General features: G+C 41.9%; 1 protein-coding gene across 2 annotated transcripts in view; it reads right to left on the bottom strand.

The window, feature by feature from the left end:
• Positions 1 to 20,181, bottom strand: part of elk4 (ETS transcription factor ELK4) — a 30,061-nt gene extending 9,880 nt beyond the window's left edge. Inside the window, exons 1-3 of one of the 2 annotated variants that reach the window (XM_017714835.2) lie at positions 20,077 to 20,181; positions 10,710 to 10,924; positions 763 to 1,467 (exon numbers count right to left, since the gene is read on the bottom strand). In XM_017714835.2, coding sequence (XP_017570324.1) covers positions 763 to 1,467; positions 10,710 to 10,916 — 912 coding nt within the window. In that variant the 5' untranslated portion in view covers positions 10,917 to 10,924; positions 20,077 to 20,181. Of the gene's footprint in view, positions 1 to 762; positions 1,468 to 10,709; positions 10,925 to 16,519; positions 16,896 to 20,076 lie in introns of those variants that run through there. The other variant, XM_017714834.2, reaches the window with a different exon arrangement.
• Between the last annotated feature and the right edge of the window lie 830 nt (positions 20,182 to 21,011).

Genomic DNA, 21,011 nt, shown 5'->3' on the forward strand with positions numbered 1-21,011 from the left:
GCAAACATTAGAGAGACAAGGGAAGGATCCTCGGGCCTCTTTAGTCTTGGTTTAGCCTTTAGCATAGCAGCTCGGTAGCCAACTCCACCAGCTGAATCAGGCAGCAGCTCAGAGATGTAAACTCAAGTGAATGAAATGCACAAATTAGTCAAATGACTTGACAAATTCATATGTGAAACAACACTCAGCACCGTTTTTGCTGAGTCAGATCAGCTGATTACATGTATAGATCACAGGTGTATCTATATATGGTTCAGTTCTGATTTTAACTATTTTGCACAGTAAAATAAAATTCCTTCAGCTGTTAAACAAGCTTTTATTACTAATTACATAATAGTAAACACTAAACTTTTATATTTAGCAAATACATACAGTAAATAAACATTATGTTCAATAGATTTTATATCCAAGTAATCCAAGACTATTCATTCAAGCTTCATATTTTTATTAGTGACACAAAACAGTGCATTTACCAAAATAAAATATTTTTTAAAAGTGTACTGTATAAATATCACGACTTTAAAGCAAGTCAGGTTAGAAAGAATTCATATCGGTATTGGTGCTCTGTGTCGGCCGAGACTCAAGAATCAGATATTGGTGGAAGGGAAAAAGTGTTAGTGGTGCATCCTTATTTAAAATTATGCTTAGTTATGGATTGTAAGTACTGTTGAGGATTTGGAAAAACTAGTAAGTATTCAAAGCCTGTAAACTGCTTTTCAGGGCAGCCCTACGAATGGCTAACTGTGCGTTTTCAATTTTTACCTGCAGCTGAAGCTCGGAGGGCTGGGAGGAGATGGACTCGATGTCGGTGTCGATGACCAGCTCCTGAGAGTCCGTCAGTGTGTTGGGGGAGGGTGAGCGGCAGGGCAGTGGAGGAGAAATCCCTGAGAGAGGGTGAGCCGCCGGAGCCGCCTCTGTGGCAGTGGTCAAATCAAGTGTGTATACCACAGGCTGGCCAGTCGGCTGCTTGTTTTCAGGCTCGGACATCTGGAGTGTCGCTTGGAGGGGATACACCGACAGGGCTGGCTTCTCTGCAGTCTGCAGAAAAGGTCTACTTGGAGGAGTAGTCCCAAATTTAATGACTGAAGATGGCTGTGGAGCCTCCTGGACTGCTTTCTTCTCAGCCAGCTTTTCTCCAGGATTTTCCATCTTGATGGACTTGAAGAGCTGCGTTCCTGACTGCAGAGAGGTCAGGGTGAAGGAGGTGTATAGACCTGAGTGGATATAGTCATTCCGACTAGAGGGTTTTGGCTGGCCTTGAGCTCCAGAGCCCCCTTCTCCTGCTGCTTTGCTGTCCTTGTTTTCCCTCATGGTGCTGGTGGCTTTGTCGGGCAGTGCAAGTGATGCGCATCCTGGTACACCTTCACCAGCCCCCTCAGTTCTGGCCAAGACATCACCTTTCAGGATGTCAGGGTACGACACAAAGCGGTAAACAAACTTCTGGCCATTCACTTTCTTGATGATGTTCTGCGAGAGGAAGAAGAGAAAAGAATCATCACCAGTTCACCAATAAACATTAGGACTGTTATGATTTTTCATTTTAAAAACAAATTGGCATTGATTACTATGCATGACTGCATATTTTACAGGAACAGAACCTGATACACTCATTTGTATACATGCGCGCACATTTAGCACGTCAGTGCAGTGCTGAGAATGATCCACCACCCAAATAGTACCTGCTGTGTGAGGGTCCATGGGGGTCCTGACCACTGAAGAACAGGGTAACAGAGTATCAGAGAAACAGATGGACTACAGTCTGTAACTGTAGAACTACAAAGTGCAGCTATACAGTAAGTGGAGCTGATAAAATGAATAATGACAGTGTAATATATATATATATATATATATATATATATATATATATATATATATATATATATATATATATACACACACATACATACATACATACACACACACACACACACCAAGCACTTTGTTAGGAACACCAGTGCACCTACTCATTCATGCAATTATCTAATTAGCCAGCAGCTTCGTTTAACGTTGACGTCTACAATCAGAATTAGAACAAATTGCGATCTCAGTGATTTTAACCACAGCATGATTATTGGTGCCTAACAGGCTGGTCTGAGTATTTCTATAACTGCTGATCTCCTGGAATTTTCACGAACAACAGTCTCTGGAGTTACTCAGAACGCTGCGAAAAAGAAAAGCATGCAATGAGCAGACGCTCTGTGGTCAGAAACTCTTTGTGAACAGAGAATGGCCAGAGTGGTTTGGGCTAATAGGGTAGCTCAAATAACCTCTCTGCACGTTTGTGGTGAGCAGAAAAGCATCTCAGAGTGTACAACACGTCAAACCTGGAGGATGATGGGCTATAATAGGAGAAGACCACGTTCGGTTTCACTTCACTGATAATCTCTCTGTCTCTCTCTCACATTCTCACAATCTCTCACTGCCCCTGAGCGACATCTGCCCGAGTCGCCACATGGGAGTTACCAGAGCTCCATCTCTGTTGGCTGATCTGCACCGTTTCGACAACCATACAGTTTCATGCTGTACAAAGCTGTGCCAACATCACCTGCATGAACTGACCCTCCTGATGCTGCTGCAGCATAAACTCAAGCTATCTAATTAACCACTGCACCACCTGTTTTCCCCCATTTTTGCATTCTACTATTTAATATATATATATATATATATATAACACTGTTTGCTATCCGGTGTCAACCAGAGGAGGGTGGGTTCCCCTTTTGAGTCTTGGTTCCTCAAAACTTCCTTTTGCTCTTAGGGAGTTTTTCCTATTGGCGATGCTCATGGGGGCTTAGGCCCAGACCAGACCACAACACCCGTTGACATCTGTCAGCTAAAAAACCAAAAGCTGAGGCTACAAAGGGGACAGGTGAAGACCGGACAAACGCGGCCTGGTCTGATGAATCTCAATTGCTGCTGAGGCACATAGATGGCGGGGTCAGAATTTGGTGACAACAGCATGAATTCATGGATCCAACCTGCCTTGTGTCAGCAGTCCAGGCTGGTGGAGGTGGTGTAATGGTGTGGGGAATGTTTTCTTAGCACATTTTATGTCCCTTTAATACCAGTCATCCATCGCCTGGACGCCACAGCCTAGCTGAGTATTGTTGCTGACCATGTTCATCCCTTCATAGCCACAATTTACCACCTCCTAATGATTACTTCCAGCATAATAATGAACCACGTTATAAAGTAAAAGTCGTCTCAAACTGGTTTCATAACCATGACAATAAGCTCAGAGTTCATCTTCCCAGTCACTGGATCACAATCCAATACAACACTTTTGGGATGTGGTAAAATAGGAGCCACAGCATGAAAGTGCACCAGAAAAATCCTCAAGAAATGCACAACGCAATCAAGTCAACATGGACCAGAATCTCAAAGCAATGTTTCTGATATTTTATGGAATCCATAGGACAAAGAACTGAGGCTGCTCTGAGAGCAAAGTGAGGCTCTATCACAGTAAAATTCCACAAACCTGACCAGTTTCAACACAACTGCTGGGTCCTACTACTTAATTTGGCAACATTTTACATTAAAAGTTGTTAATTCATTGATTATATGCAAATATGCAATTAAATATTAATTTTATGCATTACTTAACTGCTCATTTAACCCTGTACTGCACAAATGATAAGAGTAATTTTTTTTTTGCATAAATGGTCCTTGATTTGTTTTTTTTTTCTGAGCCGATTGTTAAATTCAATGTGTACAGAGGTCCTTCTGGAATACGTTGCCCTGAGGCAACATTGTGTGACAATGGGAATAAATGATAGAGCCATGTGTCCTGAAGTGGTGATACCTGGCTTGTTCCACTGTCGCACAATGTCGCTTCTAGGCAACAAACATATTTCTGCAAATTCTCAAAACAAAAAAAAATTGCTACTGAACGTTGAACAAGAGGTTTAAATGTGCCCAATAAGAGAGAGGATGACCAAGTACATGTGTTTTACTGACTTACTCAAACTCTTCCTTTTATTGTTAACCCTACTGTTGTCTTTAAATAAGTACCGTGCGAAAGTTTTAGGCAACTAAGCAAATTTTTAAACAGTTTCCCTCAGCAGTGAGTTTATCACAATATACATTAGAATAAAGTCGTATTCATAATTCAAATAAACATAAAAACAATAAGAAGTAACAAGAATTTCTTTGGTCCATATTTTTCCTCGACACCTTCACAGCCGCCACAGAGACTCGTTAATATCATCAATGACATCATGAGCTCAATTTACTGAGCACTGATTGGTCAAACCAGGAGCTGCTGTTTAACTACATATAATACTGGGCTTCCTCGAGGAGAGGCTTGGAGATGGTATTTAATAATAATTAATATTCTATAAATTGTGTTTATTCAAATATTAACACTTTTCTCAGCATATAAACACAAACTACACAAATACATAGATTTTGAAAATGTGTCTTGGGTGCCCTTTCACACAGTACTGTATAATTTTATTGAAAAATGTGTTTGTTGCCCTGAGGTAACATTGTGCAACAGAGGGTTAACTACTGGTTAATGATTAAGTACTTAGCTGATTACCTGACATTAGTTTCTCATTAATTCACAGCCTATTGACTCATTAACTGCAGTTTAATGTTCTAACCGGTTTAGAATGTTATGCTCAGAGGAATCAAAGCTGATATATTCTATGCAAGATGTTAGTCAAAGTTGCAAACTCTAAAGAAGAGGGACAAAGTCAAACCTGAGCAGAGCAGGGCTGATCCAAATTACAACTGATCACTAAAGTAGACCAACAGCTGTCTCCTAATTATCTCTATAATTGGGTTGTTCACTAGAGGGGGCAATTACCCTCTCTCACACCTAAGGAATACATTTAATTACCTTGCAAACTGAGGAAAATGACAGAGGCCAATTTTTTTCCTGCTCCAAACACCACCTACTTACCACTGAAAGCCACAAAAGAACAAAGAGCACAACAAAGTCGTTATGAACAAAGTCCGAATACGGGATATACGTTTTGTACTGTACTGTACGTCCACATGCAGTGTACATTATCCACTAACATGAACGCTTAGCCAAAAAAACAGCTGACAACATTTTCATGACCCAGTCGCTGGAATTAAAACAATGCCAGTAGGTCCAAAAGCGCCCTCAGGTGGCGAAACAGTCGGCCTAAATATCTGGATATTCTACAAAGTCAAAAGTTAAACCACTCGCACACCAGCAGTGAGTGGTATAGCAAAAAAATGTATATGATTGCATAATTCAAATTTCTGAAACTTTCAGTATACATTTATTTTCAAAGATGCTTTAAATGTAAAATTATTCTTGTAAATTAACAGTGCATCACTATTCTGGGATGTCTATTTTTAATAAGAACCAGTTTCAAACAACCAAAGCAAACCTGGAAGTGACAAAACTAAAAAAAAAAAAACTAAACATTTTCAGATTTGTAAGATCGCACAATTTACACACCAAATAAGCTCAACAACGCTGTGGAGAAATAGTGATCAGTGAGGAAGAGCAGAATAAATGTAAGAAATAGCAAAAATCTGCTTTAGAAATAGGTTTTTTTCCCCATTTCTACCCAGTTTTCTCCCCAATTTCGTCGTATCCAATTTCACCCACTAGTTAGACTCCCCAAATCGCACGATACCGCGAACGCTAGGAGGATGAAGGCTAACACAGGCTTCCTCCGAGACCTGTGAAGTGCCACTGTGTCCATTCAGCCACTCGCGAAACGGCATTGACAGTCAAACGCGCTCAGAGGAAAGCACCAACCGCCAGATTGGTTACGGCAGCTAACAGACGCCTGCACTGACCAGCATCGCGTGATGGGGGAGACGAGGGGCCACCCTACCCACCCAGAGAGAGCGAGGCTCTTTTGGACTCCTGGCTACGGACGGCTGTAGCATCACCAGGGGCTGAACTCGCGATCACCTGATGATGGGGCCAACGCCTGCTGGCTGCGCCACTTGGGAGCCCAGATTGGTACCGGTACCGCCCAATAGGGTTTCAATATCGGTAATCTTGCCCATGTTGGTTCACGGTAGAGATTATGAAGCTTCACTCACGGACAGCTGGGCTCATCACCCAGAAAGTCTCCGAGCCATAAAATGTATATATATAAAAATATAATATGCTTGTTTTCATAACAAACCAGGACAAACAATTCCCACAAACACGTGGCATATTATTTTCATTTAATTGCTATTGATGAGCAACGTTACGCCAGTGTGTGCATTAGCTTTCCAATGCTTGTTAAATAGGCTGTGAGAGTCCAAAGACAAATAACAGCATCTGAAGATTCATTTTTCAGGCCAATTATGGAGCTACTGAACTAAGTAGAACCTTAAATCTTATCCACCTGCACTTTCCTGCCTTAACACAACTAATTTAGCTCCACAAAGACATGGTGAGTGGCTAATGATGAAACCCAAGTGCAGTAAAACAAGAAACAGGAGCGCAGGTAAAATTCAGTATTGATAAAATTCAATTATCACAATATTACAAATATCACACTGCAGCAGAATCGGATGGGAGTTTGTAATAACCTTATCGAACAGAGCCTCTCGCCGGCAATTACAGCTGTTTATCACTATATAAATCATTATTACTGATTAGTTTAGTCTGAGTACTGGACCTGTCACAGTTGTTACATGATCGCATGATTCACTCTGTTCACCCCCCACACATTTATACTACACATGTGGTGCTGGGCTGAACCCATGGGGAGTAAAAGTGTGGAGGTGCTGTGTCCTTCACTCTGTTCTCCTCCTACATGGCCTGCTGTTAGTGTGTGTGTAGACAACATGGACAGGCTGCTGACTGGCTACAGCTGCTAAAGGAGAACGCTACGCTGGCTACTTATGATATTTTAAACATCAGGTGTTTTGACAAATTGTTCTGGCTGTGCTGATTTTAAAAGCAATAATGTGGTGGGTCCACCAGACCACTGAGTAACAAACACCACACAAGGGTTAAACTGACCACGATCATTTTCCACAATCGTTAGATTTCACAACAAATATAAAGCAGCAAAAAGCAAAACTGGGCATGTTTGGTTGAGGCAAACAGACATTAACACAAGAAAGTAGTAAATGTGTCTTTGGAGACACACAAAAACGTCTAGCTTGGTGCTCTAACATGTGTAGAGAGCAGTGCAGGTAACATTTGTTTATTTGTAAGCTATGGAGCTAATTCTCTCTATAATGTTTTTAGCATGTATACTAACAGAATAAGCACGCATATTTCCTCTTACGTAAAAAACGTTAGCTTTGCTGGACTAAACATGATGCCTTATAAAAGACCTTTATGTGAGAGTGTGTGCTAAACAATATAGTGCATCAATCTGACAGTATTACCAGCAACTATATAATAATAACTAGCAAGTAGGGCCATAACTAGGATCAATTTTACTTTTTTTTTGCCAAATCATTGCTCCTTTTTACCCTTTTACCCATCTGTAACTGTTATGCATCTTTTCCTTTCATATATTCCTTCCCCATCCCTCCATTTTTCCATAAACTGCCCCTACACGTCTCCAATTATGTGCTCCCTAAAAGCCAACCCTACCGATTTTGCCAAATGACAATCATTCAATGGTCTCGATGTAAACAACATCGTTCAGAGTGGTTCGGTGTGAAAAGCGCCCTTCTAGAGAACTTTACAGAGTCAGAGTTGGTCACCGTTATAGTAGAAGGAACCAGATGTCCGAAGAATTTAACGACTCTAGAAGCTACATTACGTTAAGATATTACACAAAATGGTTATAAATGTGTGTCTTGATACCCGAGGCGCTGCTTTGCGATAGTTTCGTTATAAAGTTTTACTAAAACGTATTTTTAGTAAAAAAAAAAAAAATATTACTCCAGGATTATTTCTGTGTTTCCTATCAAAACCGCATCTCAACTGAGATCAGTGTGCGCCCGTCAGCTATGCTCCATAAACTGATGTGACTCCAGTTACCCTGTTTGTTTATATACTTTATAATTTAACTGTTGTTGTGTGTTGTGTGTGTATTTTCAGATGAAAATACATGTTAAAACCTTCTCTAAATCCAGTGGTTCTCTTTACAGAACTGACTCTGCATTGTCTTCTTTACTTTGAACAGCCGCCCATCCTGTGCGTCTGATGCTGTTGGCCCTTCTACCCTGATCGGGTGCCACTGCTCACCAGCCACCGCTGTTGCTGCTGCTGCATCATCATAAACTAATCAAATGAGCCGCTGCTTTCTTTTTTTTTCCTCCCCACTTTGTTCTTCATAGTAACAATGTTTGCTGCCCGGTGTCGACCAGAGGAGGACGGGTTCCCCTTCTGAGTCTTGGCTCCTCTCAAAGTTTCTTCCTCTTTTAGGGAGTTTTTCCTTGCCACCGTTGCCACCGGCGACGCTCATGGGGGCTCGGACCCGGATTTTTCTTTTCTTTCTTTCTGTAATGCTAATTTTTCTGTGAAGCTGCTCTGCGACAACACCTGTTATAAAAAGCGCTATATAAATAAACTTTGCTTGCTTGCTTGAAGCTGATTTTTTTATTTACCTCTCTCTCTCTGCTCGTCTCTTCTGCACTTCTGTCCTCACTGATTACTGTGAACGCACACAAACATACGATATGAAAGGCTTTCTGTACTAAACCCCAGCTACCAGGAAAGGCATCTACTCACGCAGTTAATGAGACAAATACAGCCTAATATACCTTCAGATTTCTCAGTAATGTTAGCTACACGGCACTATACCATCAGTATGATGGTTAACAGTGAACCTTCTCATGCAGGTGATCTCAGGAGGATCTTTCGCCCCTCGAGCCATTAGGCTCCTCAGCTCTTCCCATGGGGGAGAGGAGAGATGAGGACTGAATCTCTCGTGCTAAATCAGAAGTTTGTTTCATCTATCTGCACATATGAACACCTTACTGTACATATTTCACTTCTGCACACCTGGACACTTTTTCAGTTCCAATACCTGCACATATTTATTCAGTACTGTCATTACACGCTGTTACCTGCGCTTCCTTGCACATTCATTACTACACTGCCTTTTTTATCTCAGGATAGATGTTATTGCATATTTTGCCCTGTAGACAGTTGTTTTGTTAGATCACTGCTGTTGGAACAAAACCTCACATCTCCAAAATGGGAACTTTACAGGAGGTGGGAAAAAACCTACTTTACTTTTAATGCAAGTCAATGGATCAACGTCAAATCAATGCCTTTCCAAGTCGTTTTGAGTCGTTTCTTTTGGTCCGTTCATCATGAATTTTACACACAAAGTAAACGGGGACAGATGTTTTCAAATGATGTTAAAAACTGAAAAACCCGACAGTTTTTCCCGACAGCAGCGATATAGTCTTCCTTTCATATTGTACGACCCTTATTATCATAACTGTGCTGTGTTGTGTGACTGATACTGGCTGCTAAAATTTCCTTTGGGATCAACAAAGCATCTGTCTGTCTGTCTGTCTGTCTGTCTGTCTGTCTGTCTGTCTGTCTGTCTGTCTAGGTTGCAGTATGTATGAGCAGGTAACACCATACAGCTGTACTTTCTCATCTAATCGCCTAAATAGCCGACTACCCTAAACTAGTAGCCTAGTACAGCCTAAAATGAGCAGCTACTGGAGCGGGACTAAAACATGCTGACTCAGCCAGCAACATTACGAGCAGTCCAACCAGAGCAGCTAAGTCTATGGCCGAGCCGCAGCCGTTCGGAGGTCAGCTCAGGACCAGCCACTGCTCATTCGATAGTTGCTGACTTCAGTCACTGACTTCAGTGTCCTTAAATAGTTATGGCCATGGCAGGAAGCAGGATGGCTAATACGTCAATGTGGCAACTTTACTAGATGTATACATCTAGCATACATCTTGGGGGCAGACGTGGGCTGGAGGTTAGGGAACCGGCTCTGTGACCGGAAGCTTACAGGTTCGATCCCCAGAGCTGACAGTACATGACGGAGGTGCCCTTGAGCAAGACACCTAACCCCCAACTGCACCCTGGGCGCTGTGGATAGGGCTGCCCACCGCTCCGGGCTCACTGTGTGCTCGCTGCCCCCTAGTGTGTGCGCTCACTAGTGTGCATGTGGTGTTCCACTGCACGGACGGGTTAAATGCGGAGGTAAAATTTCCCCGTTATGGGAATAATAAGGGACAATTAACAATGAACAAGTCAAATCATTAGCCACAATTATTTTTTGGACAATTAAACATCAACTAAAATTTTCTGGTCATTACAGCCACACAGATTACTGATGAAACGCAACTGATGTGCGACTCATATTCCTATTTGTGCTTTCCTGATTAACAATGTAGTTTGTGAGACGAATTAAATAAAAATGACATTTCCAGCTTTGTTGGATCACATTATATAGCCTATACACCACACAAATGCAATAACAAATCTCTTAGAAAAAGAGTATAAACTCTGTCAAAATCTAATTTATTATCAAATTATTTGTGCTTTGTCTTAAAGGTCTCATGTTAAGTAATTCAATGATTTAAGTAACACCAGAGAGAATCTTACATCAAATTAAAGGTTTACCAGACACCACATTTCCAGGAAGGAAACTCACATTTATTTGCAGGATTTTTTTTTTTTTTGAGTTTTTGTTATCCATCAATACCACTATAGCTAAAAATCAATATCACTAGCGTGACGCCAATAATAACGGTGTACTCAACGTACTGCCCAGCGCTGCTACAGCCTACTTAAACGAACATTTCAAATCAGTAAAAAGCCACAAAAACGATATGAAGTGCCAACCTTGTCATAGTAGTAGCGCAGGGCCCGGCTCAGTTTGTCGTAGTTCATGCTGGGTTTGTTCTTGCGAGCCCCCCACAGCTTGGCCACCTCCTCTGCCTGCAGCAGCTTGAACTCCCCGTCCTCATTGGTCCAGCAGATGAGCTGGTCGTTGCTGGGGTCCAGGAGGAGCTGCAGCAGGAACTGCCACAGGGTCACTGAGCTATCCATGCTCTTCTCTAAGACACATATAGACACACAGCGTTACATATGATAGAGATGTGCCAATACACATATTCGCAGGTGAGTTTTAGGTTCCGAGGTCACCATCATCATGCGCTCCCTCAGTTTTGTACCTCAGTACCTCAGTTTTGACAGGAAACATGGAAATAATCATGGAGTAATAATTTTTTAATACATTTTAGGCCAAAACTTTATAACAAAACTATCACAAAACAGTGTCTCGGGTATCAAACCGTGCATTCATAACCCTCTTGTGTAATAACTTAATGGGATGTAGTTAAATGCTTCCATCTTCTGGCTCCTTGTACTACAATGGAAACCAAATCTGACTCTAAATTTCTCTAGAAGGTCACTTTTCACACCGAACCACTCTGAATGATTTTGCTTACATCTAGACCATTGAATGATTAAGTAAGTTTGAGAAGAAATAAAAAAGGTGGAGTTCCCCTTTAAGATCTGGCTCAGATAAACAGAACTTTTTTTAACGGCTGCTGTGCTTCATGCTAATAAACTACACGCCAAAAGTGCAATAGCTAAAACTGACAGTTGATCTCAGGAAAAAAGCGCCATCGTTTTAGCTCCTCTGAACGCCCAGCATAATCTACGCCCCTCTCCACCCACTGTACTCCGACGGGATCCACCCAGCGTATTACAGAAACTTCCCATCTTTTTGTCTTAACATAAGATTTATCACAAATTCCTATTGCAGAGGCAAATCTTATCTTAAGAATCTTATCGCATCTTCTCTTATCTCAAGTTAGGGAATCTTATCTTTCTCGATTGAAGCTGAAAATCAAGTCATGTCTGTTGCCTAGCAACCGACCAGACATGTACAGCTGAAGCGTCAAATCAAGCTGGTTAGCCAGGCAGCTAGCTACCGTTACTGATATACAAAAAAAAAAAAAAAGGCCAAATAAAACTAAAGCACAATAAACTGAAAGTTAAGAATAGTGTGGCAGCACTACATGCTGTTTATCAGAGTCGTCGCTCTCAGTCTCAGTCTCCATTTCCCAAACGCTTTAGCTGAGCGCACTAATGTTATTCCTCATAATAAACAGACGCCCGTTCAGCTCCGTCTTCATTTTCCACCACTTTATCTGACTAGTTTTCATCCGAATTAACACACGAAGGTAATAAGAGGGGATGGTGAAGATCATGTCTGCAGCATCTGGGGTTTTTAAACACTGTTAGAAAAAAAACCCTTACAAGTCAAGGCAACATTTTCAGCATTGATAAATGTAGCGTCATTATGTTAGTTATAGTGAACTGTGCTGCCTCTCACTGCGTAAAACAATAGAAACAGATGGCTAAAACAGAAGTTAAGATGCTGTGGGGTTTGTTGTAAAGTTAGGATGTTCCTGTGATACCGTTTTCTTATCTGGAGTTAATGAGAAGATTCGGAACTTAACAACTCTTGTTCTGTAACAGCTAAACTAAATAACTAAAGTTGTCGTGCTGATAAAACAGATAAGATTTCAGATTTATGGCGTTTCTGTAATACAACCCCAGATGCCTAGTTTTGATCACCTACAGTGTTTGTTATGAAAGATGGAAAATAAGAGATACTCAAAAGAGGTTGAGATGGAAAGCAACCTGGCAATAAATTCCAATATAATTTGAAGGGAGAAACAAAATCAGATATTCTTGAAAAAAAGCACATTAGATAAGGAGCCATGCTGATCTATCCATAACAAAACAGAAAAGGAGCCATTAAGCAAAGCAAATCAGCATGAAGAAAATATTCACAACTCTGCTACCGGTTCTAGATACACAGGTAGATAGGTTATTGATCCCGACAGAAATTTAGCAGCCAGTATCAGTCGCACAACACAGGACAGTAATAATAATAATAATAATAATAATAATAATAATAATAAGGGTGACGCAACATAAAAACAGGAATATATCGCTGTTATCAGAACAAAACCTTGTATCTCCATTTTTGTCATTTTTCCGTTTTTAACATCATTTTGGAAATACCTGTTGCTCTTTACATTATATGTAAATTTCATGATGACTGGACCCAAAGAAATGACCCAAAATGACTTGGAAAGATGTCTGGTTCCATTCACTTACATTAAAAGTAAAATATGTATTTTGCTTCTTCTGTAAAGCTACCAATTTGGAGATACGAGGTTTTGTTCCGACAGCAGTAACATACAAAAAGCCCATCTAAAGGCAAATATACAACTAGAAATATACAAAAATATGCAGTAAGATCAATCCTGAGACAAAAAGGCAGTGCAATAAGGCGCAGGTAACCACGTATGGATGTGACAGTACTGAATAAATATGTGCATATGCTGGTACTGAAATAAGTTCTATCATTTAGTTACAGCCTGATACAATCAAGGGGATGAAAAGGCTTTAAAATGACATAAAACCAAAGCGAAAAAGTCTAAACAACAGAACCTCACCATTCACAGAACGCCTACACACACAGGCCCAGTCTGATCAGCCCCACATGTGAATAATACGGGCTGTGTGCTACACTGTACAAAGAACGAAAGTAAAACCCTATGGCACATTAAAATCCCGAATGGTAATGACTTCAGCCAAATCCTGTCGGCATGGTGGTGGGAGCTTGCAGCCTTATTGCTCTGTCTGTGTGAGTAAGCGGCTTAAATGAAAACTAAATCAGACTGGGCTCATCCCATATACTCAGCTGGAAGTCGGGCACAGAAAGATAAAGTCTCCCACACACCGTCTGAAGGGGATGCAACACATAAAAATAGCATTACTGAGACAGAACAAGACTGAGATGGAGAGCTGCCTCTTCAACACTGATATTATACTGAACATTCGCATCTACACCGGTCAGGCCTAACATTCTGACCACCTCCTTGTTTCTACGCTCATTGTCCACTTTATCAGCTCCACTTACTGTATAGCTGCACTCTGTAGTTCTACAGTTACAGACTGTAGTCCATCTGTTTCTCTGATACTCTGTTACCCTGTTCTTCAGTGGTCAGGACCCCCATGGACCCTCACAGAGCAGGTACTTCATGGGTGGTGGATCGTTCTCAGCACTGCAGTAGCTCATCTGCTGCTGCACAGTTTGTGTTGGTCATTCTCTAGTACTTCATCAGTGGTCACAGGTCACTGCCCACAAGATGCTGCTGGCTGGATATTTTTGGATGGTGGACTATTCTCAGTCCAGCAGCGACACTGAGGTGTTTAAAAACTCCAGCAGCACTGCTGTGTCTGATCCACTCTCACCAGCACAACACACACTAACACACCACCACCACACAGTCAGCAAATTAAACGACTATTTCATATTTTCTGCTGTTACAATCATCAGTAATCCATCAGTATACCACTCTGAATGACTGTTTACATCTCAGTGATTAAATTATGCAGACATACGAAAAAATGAACAGGTTGATCCTTTGCCATCTAGACGAGTTCTTAGATATAAATAGGGATGCTGCGAGATGGGAAACGTGGGCTGGTTAAGACAAGATAAGTGATACTTTTTTAATCCCACAAACAGTAAAATTCCACCTCCGCATTTAACCCATCCGTGAAGTGAAACACCACATACACACTAGTGAATACACACACACTAGGGGGCAGTGAGCACACTTGCCCGGAGCGGTGGGCAGCCCTATCCACGGCGCCCGGGGAGCAATTGGGGGTTAGGTGTCTCGCTCAAGGGCACCTCAGTCATGGACTGTCAGCACTGGGGATCAAACCATCGACCTTCCGGTCACAGGGCCAGTTCCCTAACCTCCAGCCCACGACTGCCCCCAATTAACATCTTAATGTATAAATTAGGACTGGATCCACCTGAATTTGCACCAAAGCGACTGATTTCTACCAGGTTATGCAGTAAAATGAACAAAACATGAACATGTACGCGCAGTAGCCGAGCACCACCTAAACAATCTACTCTTCTGAAGTAAATTAAAGACATCATCAAATATTGGCTTGAAATACATCAAATATAAACATATGTCCCATCAGCCAACACGGATATAATCGCTATGCATCCTTAAAAAAGGTTTATTGGGACTGTATAGCTAATATGGCCCCTCTTTACTACTGAGTTCATGTGCTTCAGTCACATCCACCGCTGACAGGTGTATAAAATCAATCACATAGCCATGCAATCTCCATAAACACTGGCAGTAGAATTGCTGTCACCTATCCACTGTTGCATCACTCGATAGAGCATTTCAAACTGGCAACATCAGCACAAAAACTGTGCGTCGGGAGCATCGCTGCATGAAAGCATGCCAAGCAGCTTCACACAAGCCCAAGATCACCATGCGCAACGCCAAGGGTCAGCTGGAGCGGCATAAAGCACACCGCCAATGACGCCTGGAGCAGTTCTGTGGAGAGGAATCACGCTTCAATCCCTGGCAATTTAACGGACGAGTCTAGGTTTGGTGGGTGCCATAAAAACCGATGCCCATCGTGATGAATAACGAAGACAGTAAAGTTTGGTGGAGAAGGGATGATGATCTCGGGTTGTTTTTCAGGATTTGGGCTTAACCCCTTCTAATGAAGAGTGCTGTTAATACTACAGCAATACAACAGTTATAAGCTTCCAACTTTGGGCCAACAGCTTGGAGAACGACCTGTTCTCTTCCAGCAGGTGTGAGTTCGGTGTGGAGGAACTCCAGTGTCCTGCACAGATCCCTGACCTCAACTAGAACGTTGACTGTGAGCCAGGCCCTCTCATCCAACATCAGCGCCGGTCCTCAAAAAAGCTCTTTTGACTGAATGGGCACAAATTCCCCACACACTCGGAAATCTTGCGGGGAGCCTTCCCAGAAAGGTGCAAGCAATTACAGCTGCAAAGAAAGGTCCAAGTCCATTTTAATACCCATGGTTTTGGAACAGGATGTCCTACAAGCTCACATAGGCGTGACGTTCAGGTGTCCACACACTTTTGGCCACACAACGTTGGCTAATGAAACTCAGGTGCAGTAAAGCACGAAACTGTGCAGGTGGGCTAGCGCTGAAGGTGTGAAGCACCTAGGCTGTTGATCTTTTCTTGCACGTTTCCCAGCTGTGGTTTCACAGACCACCAGGCACACTTTGTGCGGAATAACGCGGGATATTTTCCTTAGAGCTTCTAAGGGGCTGCAACAGTCACCTCCCATAGACTTCTAACCTAAGTAGCGAAGAACTGCATCCAGTTTCAAGTTCAAAATGGTCTCGGGGGGGAAAAAAAGCCACAGGCATAATCTTATATTAAAGTTACTAAACTACTTCAACGCACTCTTCACCATTTATAGCTTATTATATCACCGCTGTACCCTAACGAACAACTTTGCTGGGTTTGGCTAACCAGCAGCTGTTCTATTCTGTGCCAAAGCCTCGCCAGGCTCGCTATCCGCCTGGCCATTAGCGAGCCACACTGCCTGCTCGTCTTCAAACACGTCTGAACGTCTTTCTTCTGGGTCCGTCTCGAAAACGGACCCAAACAAAGCAAACAAAAACACGACAGCTGGCTTTAGCGGGCGACTGCATCGTTTCGGAAGAAGGTTAGCCGAGTTAGCAGGCTGGCTAACGCTAGCGCTAGCCAGGCGGCTAACGGCGGTGTAGTTGCGAATGTTGCGGTCAGTCGTTCAGCTTACCTTCCAGTTTAGATCCATCCAAAACGATCTAACTCGACACGTCTCGACGGTTAAAAAGTAGCTGGCTGGCGATGCAGACCGGAGAACCGCGCGGGGAACGAAAACGGGTTCTAGCTAATCCCTCCCGAATGTTTTGGGCTGCAAAACAGGAAGTTAAACTGTGGGTCTGCTATAATCCACCTTAGCTAATCCAGCTACTTCACTTTAGCACGGGCAGAATTCGCTCTCAGGCTCTTTAGAACCCGACCTAGAACCCCCGAGCAGCACTGTAAGGTGTAAACGGTATGAAAAACACGTATTCGGGATATAAATATAGTCTTTCTAGGCGAATGGCCATAATAAACTGGTCTGTGTGAAGTTCATCCACTCCCATTCATCCTGAAACCCCTTACATATGGCAATATACAGGTTTCAGATGTAGTATGACGTTTTTTAGTTTTTGACATAATTTGAAAGTACCTGTAGCCTGGTACATTGTGTGTAAATTTCACGATGAATGGAGCGAAAGAATTTTCCCAAAACGGCTCGGAAAGACGTCTGGTTCCATTGACTTACATTAAAAGTAAAGTAGGTTTTCCCCGTCTCCTGTAAAGTTACCATTTGGAGACGCGAGCCTTCCCTTATCAGCTTATTGGCATATGTTTGTGTCTGTGTGTAATAATATATGATAAAAAATATTCATATAAGGATGGCAGGTATTACTCATCTGATAACTTCATATTATATAAAATCTTTTTGGTTCTTCCACACGTTCTACATTATCCTATTTCCTACATCGCTAGCTACATAACTAAACTCTGAAAACACTGTATATTGAATATTGTAAGCTATGAAACAAAAGCATCAAAATATGAAATCAGAATTTTGTTCCTAGAAATATTACAATAATATTTATAAGCAAACTGGTAACTTTGTAACGGTTATAACTGTTCTGGGATGGATTCAACCATGTATTGATACATATGATTATATATATATATATATATATATATATATATATATATATATATATATATATATATATATATTCTCCCACCTGGCCTCTGTGCAGGCCAGTCATGTTCTTCCACATCAAACTGGCTCATCCGTGTCTTTATGGACCTGCTTTGTGCACTGGTGCTCAGTCATGTTAGAACAGGAAGAGGTCATCCCCAAACTATTCCTACAAAGTTGGGAGCATGAAGTTCCTTTCACTGGAACTAAAGGGCTAAGCCCAACTCCTGAAATGCAACCCCTTACCATAATCCCCCCTCCACCCAACTTTACCTTTGGCACAATGCAAGTACTGTCTCCTGGCAACCGCCAAACCCAGACTCATTCATCAGATTGCCAGACGGAGAAGCGTGATTGGTCACTCCAGAGAACACGTCTCCACTGCTCTAGAGTCCAGTGGCGGCGCTTTTCACCACTGCATTCCACGCTTTGCATTGCGCTTGGTGATGTAAGGCTTGGATGCAGCTGCTCGGCCATGGAAACCCATTCCATGAAGCTCTCTACGCTGTTCTTGAGCTGATCTGAAGGCCACATGAAGTTTGGAGGTCTGTAGTGATTGACTCTGCAGAAAGTCGGTGACCTCTGCGCACTATGCGCCTCAGCATCCGCTGACTGTCATTTATACTTCTGGAAATATAGTGTATATGGCCATATATCAGATTTCTATATGGGCAGCAAGGACTTTAAATTTGTAATCCTACAAAAACGTGAGGATTAGTGTTGAGTTTTGTGGATTCACAAGCTGAAGTTCTGTCATCTTCTTAGAAAAATGATCCGAATGAAAAGAACTGAGATATTATGTTCAAAAATGTGTGAGTTTTAAGCATTTTAACTATATTTGTGTTTAACTCTACTTTCCCCCCAATTTTAAAGTAAGAAATTGCAGAAAAATACCACACAGCCCTGCATGGAGCCTAAAATGCATGCACTTATGGATTATTGTGTAAAATCTAAATTAATATTGGAACATTTTAACTAATTTACTCATAGGTAAATTATTATTACCATCTATTAGCTTCATCTGACATTTTGGCCATACGAAAAAGGTTCTTCAGGGGTTCTTCAGTAAAAACAATTCCAACCATGAACACTCAAAGAACTATTTGCATGACCAAAGGGTTCTTTGCACTGTGAAATGGTTCTTCAGATTGTGCCACATATGGTTCCACACAGAAAAAGCCTTTTATATATCACCAGGGTTCTTCTGTTTTTACAAGCTGGACATGTTAACAATAACAGAACCCTTTTAGTTGGTACTAACCCTTTTCAAAAATGTTCTACACAGAGCCACAACACATTCTCCATCAACCTGAAGAACCATTTCACTATGCAAAGAGCTCTTTAAGCATGCATATGGTTCTGGAGTGTTCATGGTTCTATACAGAACCACTGTCTTAATTAAGGAACCCATGAAGAACCATTTTTTTAGGAGTGTAGCTTTGTGGTACTCTGCTAAAACACATCACTTCATAAAACATTCAAATAAGCAGTAAAATAGTCCCGAGTGAATAAGATTACATGTGTTCTGCTTTTGTTTTTTTTCCATGAAATTGAAATAACAGCACATCTGTGGTACATTAGAGTTTCTGAAAGCACATTTTTCTGTCGTTCTAGGCCAGCAAGCCTGTCGGAGGCTGTTCTTCCACTCCATCTTCCTTTACAAGCAACCCCAACGTCTGCCGGAGTCGTTAGCCACACTCTGTAAATGTTTACATCCCCTGTTTATGTACAAACGGATAGAATAAAACTAATTCCATCTCCCTGCTTTCTTTCCGAGTATACAATCACCCACATGTCCGGCCGGACACTGAAGGACGACCGACTGCCGAGCCCTCCTGCTACCCACTTCAGACCAGCTGCCTTGGACTAACTGCCCACCCTACACTGATGTTCTCATAGACTCCTAGTTATTCCTAATACCAATATTACTGCTATTAATATTAGTAATATAATCACTTGTAGGTAGTTTGACCAGAGGAGGATGGGTCCCCCCTGGTGAGCCTGGTTCCTCCCAAGGTTTCCTCCTCAGCTCTGAGGGAGTTTTCCCTTGCCACTGTTGCCCCTGGCTTGCTCACCGGGGGGGGTTTCTGTACATTTTTACAGTCCTGTTGAAACTTTGTCTTTTCCGAAATTCTGTAAAGCTGCTTTGTGACAACATCCATTGTAAAAAGACTTTAAAAGAACAGAAACCTGAAAGAATGTTATGGTATATTGAATGTTAGAGGTATATTGAGGACAAATGTTCTGTCGCTTCAACAAATTCTCCTGTTTGGTCGACACCTTAAAGGGAAATTCAAAATGTCTCCATATTTAAGGCTAGGTTCACATCACCAGGCTGAAGTGGCACGAATCTGGTTTTTTTGCCCTAATGTGACTCAGATCTGGTGTTTTCAGGGCTGTGTGGACACAAATCTGATCTTTTCAAATCCGACCTGAGCCACTTTGGCTACGTTCACATTACAAGACTTGTTGCTCAAATCCGATTTCTCTGACTCGACGGTTCCCACTCGTTTAGGTCAGTGATTCAAAGCGGTCATTAATGTGATGAAATGTGATGAACTGACCTTCGTGAGCTCATCCTACTCAGTAACTCAGCTTTTCTTTCACCGCGTCATCATTCAGCGTTACCATGGCAACAGCGCCGAACAGCCGTTAAAGCCTGTAAACGGTGGGAAAGCAGCTCATCTCACCTTTTTCTCCTCCGTCTGGCTCTAATAATGAAGCTGAGAGCTGATCAGAGTTAATGATCTTCTCAGAGAAGCTCGTTCTGCTCGTTAGGTTGTGCTGATGATGGTGATTCAATCACGTGACGTCACTGAGTAGGAGGAGATCATGAGGGTCAGTTCAGGCCGGTTCATCACATTAATGACAGATTAGAGTCAGTTACACCAACAAGTGTGAATTACCGTGCCAGAGGGATCGGATTTGAGCAACGAGGCTTGTAACGTGAACGTTTGGTGTGAACTGGCACATCGCAGAGAAACAGTGACTCGGATTTCTTTACACACTGGGGGTGATGGGAACCAGGGATTCATATTTTAAGCTTTATTCAAAAGCTGGGCGTCGTATGAGGCTGTAGCTCTTCTCTCCAGTCAACAAGAAGAGTAATACAGTTATAAAACTTTATAATAAAAGAAGCTGAACTTTGTTTTTCTACTGAAAGTCGACCCGTTTTTCCCCAAATCTGGGCTCTAAACTATAAACAGTGATCAACTCTTCAGTGATCTGCTCTGGAAACATCACTTTTAGAAAAAACACAAAGAGTGTCTGAGATTTTTGGCTTTCAGCAGTAAATTGTAAGCGTGTAGTGATATGTGGAGATCATAAAACACACGTTCTGTTCATCTGAGGAGCTTTTACACAAAAAAAAAAATACATTTACTTCATGCAGTTACTGAATAATTCGCCTTACGATTTGTCTATGTGAATTCAAATGGAAAAACCGAAGTGAACCCACGAGCATAAGTTTAAAATGTTCAAGCCCAAAACCTGGATCTCA

This window comes from Pygocentrus nattereri, chromosome 21, assembly GCF_015220715.1.
Source record: "Pygocentrus nattereri isolate fPygNat1 chromosome 21, fPygNat1.pri, whole genome shotgun sequence".
NCBI classification, from domain to species: domain Eukaryota; kingdom Metazoa; phylum Chordata; class Actinopteri; order Characiformes; family Serrasalmidae; genus Pygocentrus; species Pygocentrus nattereri.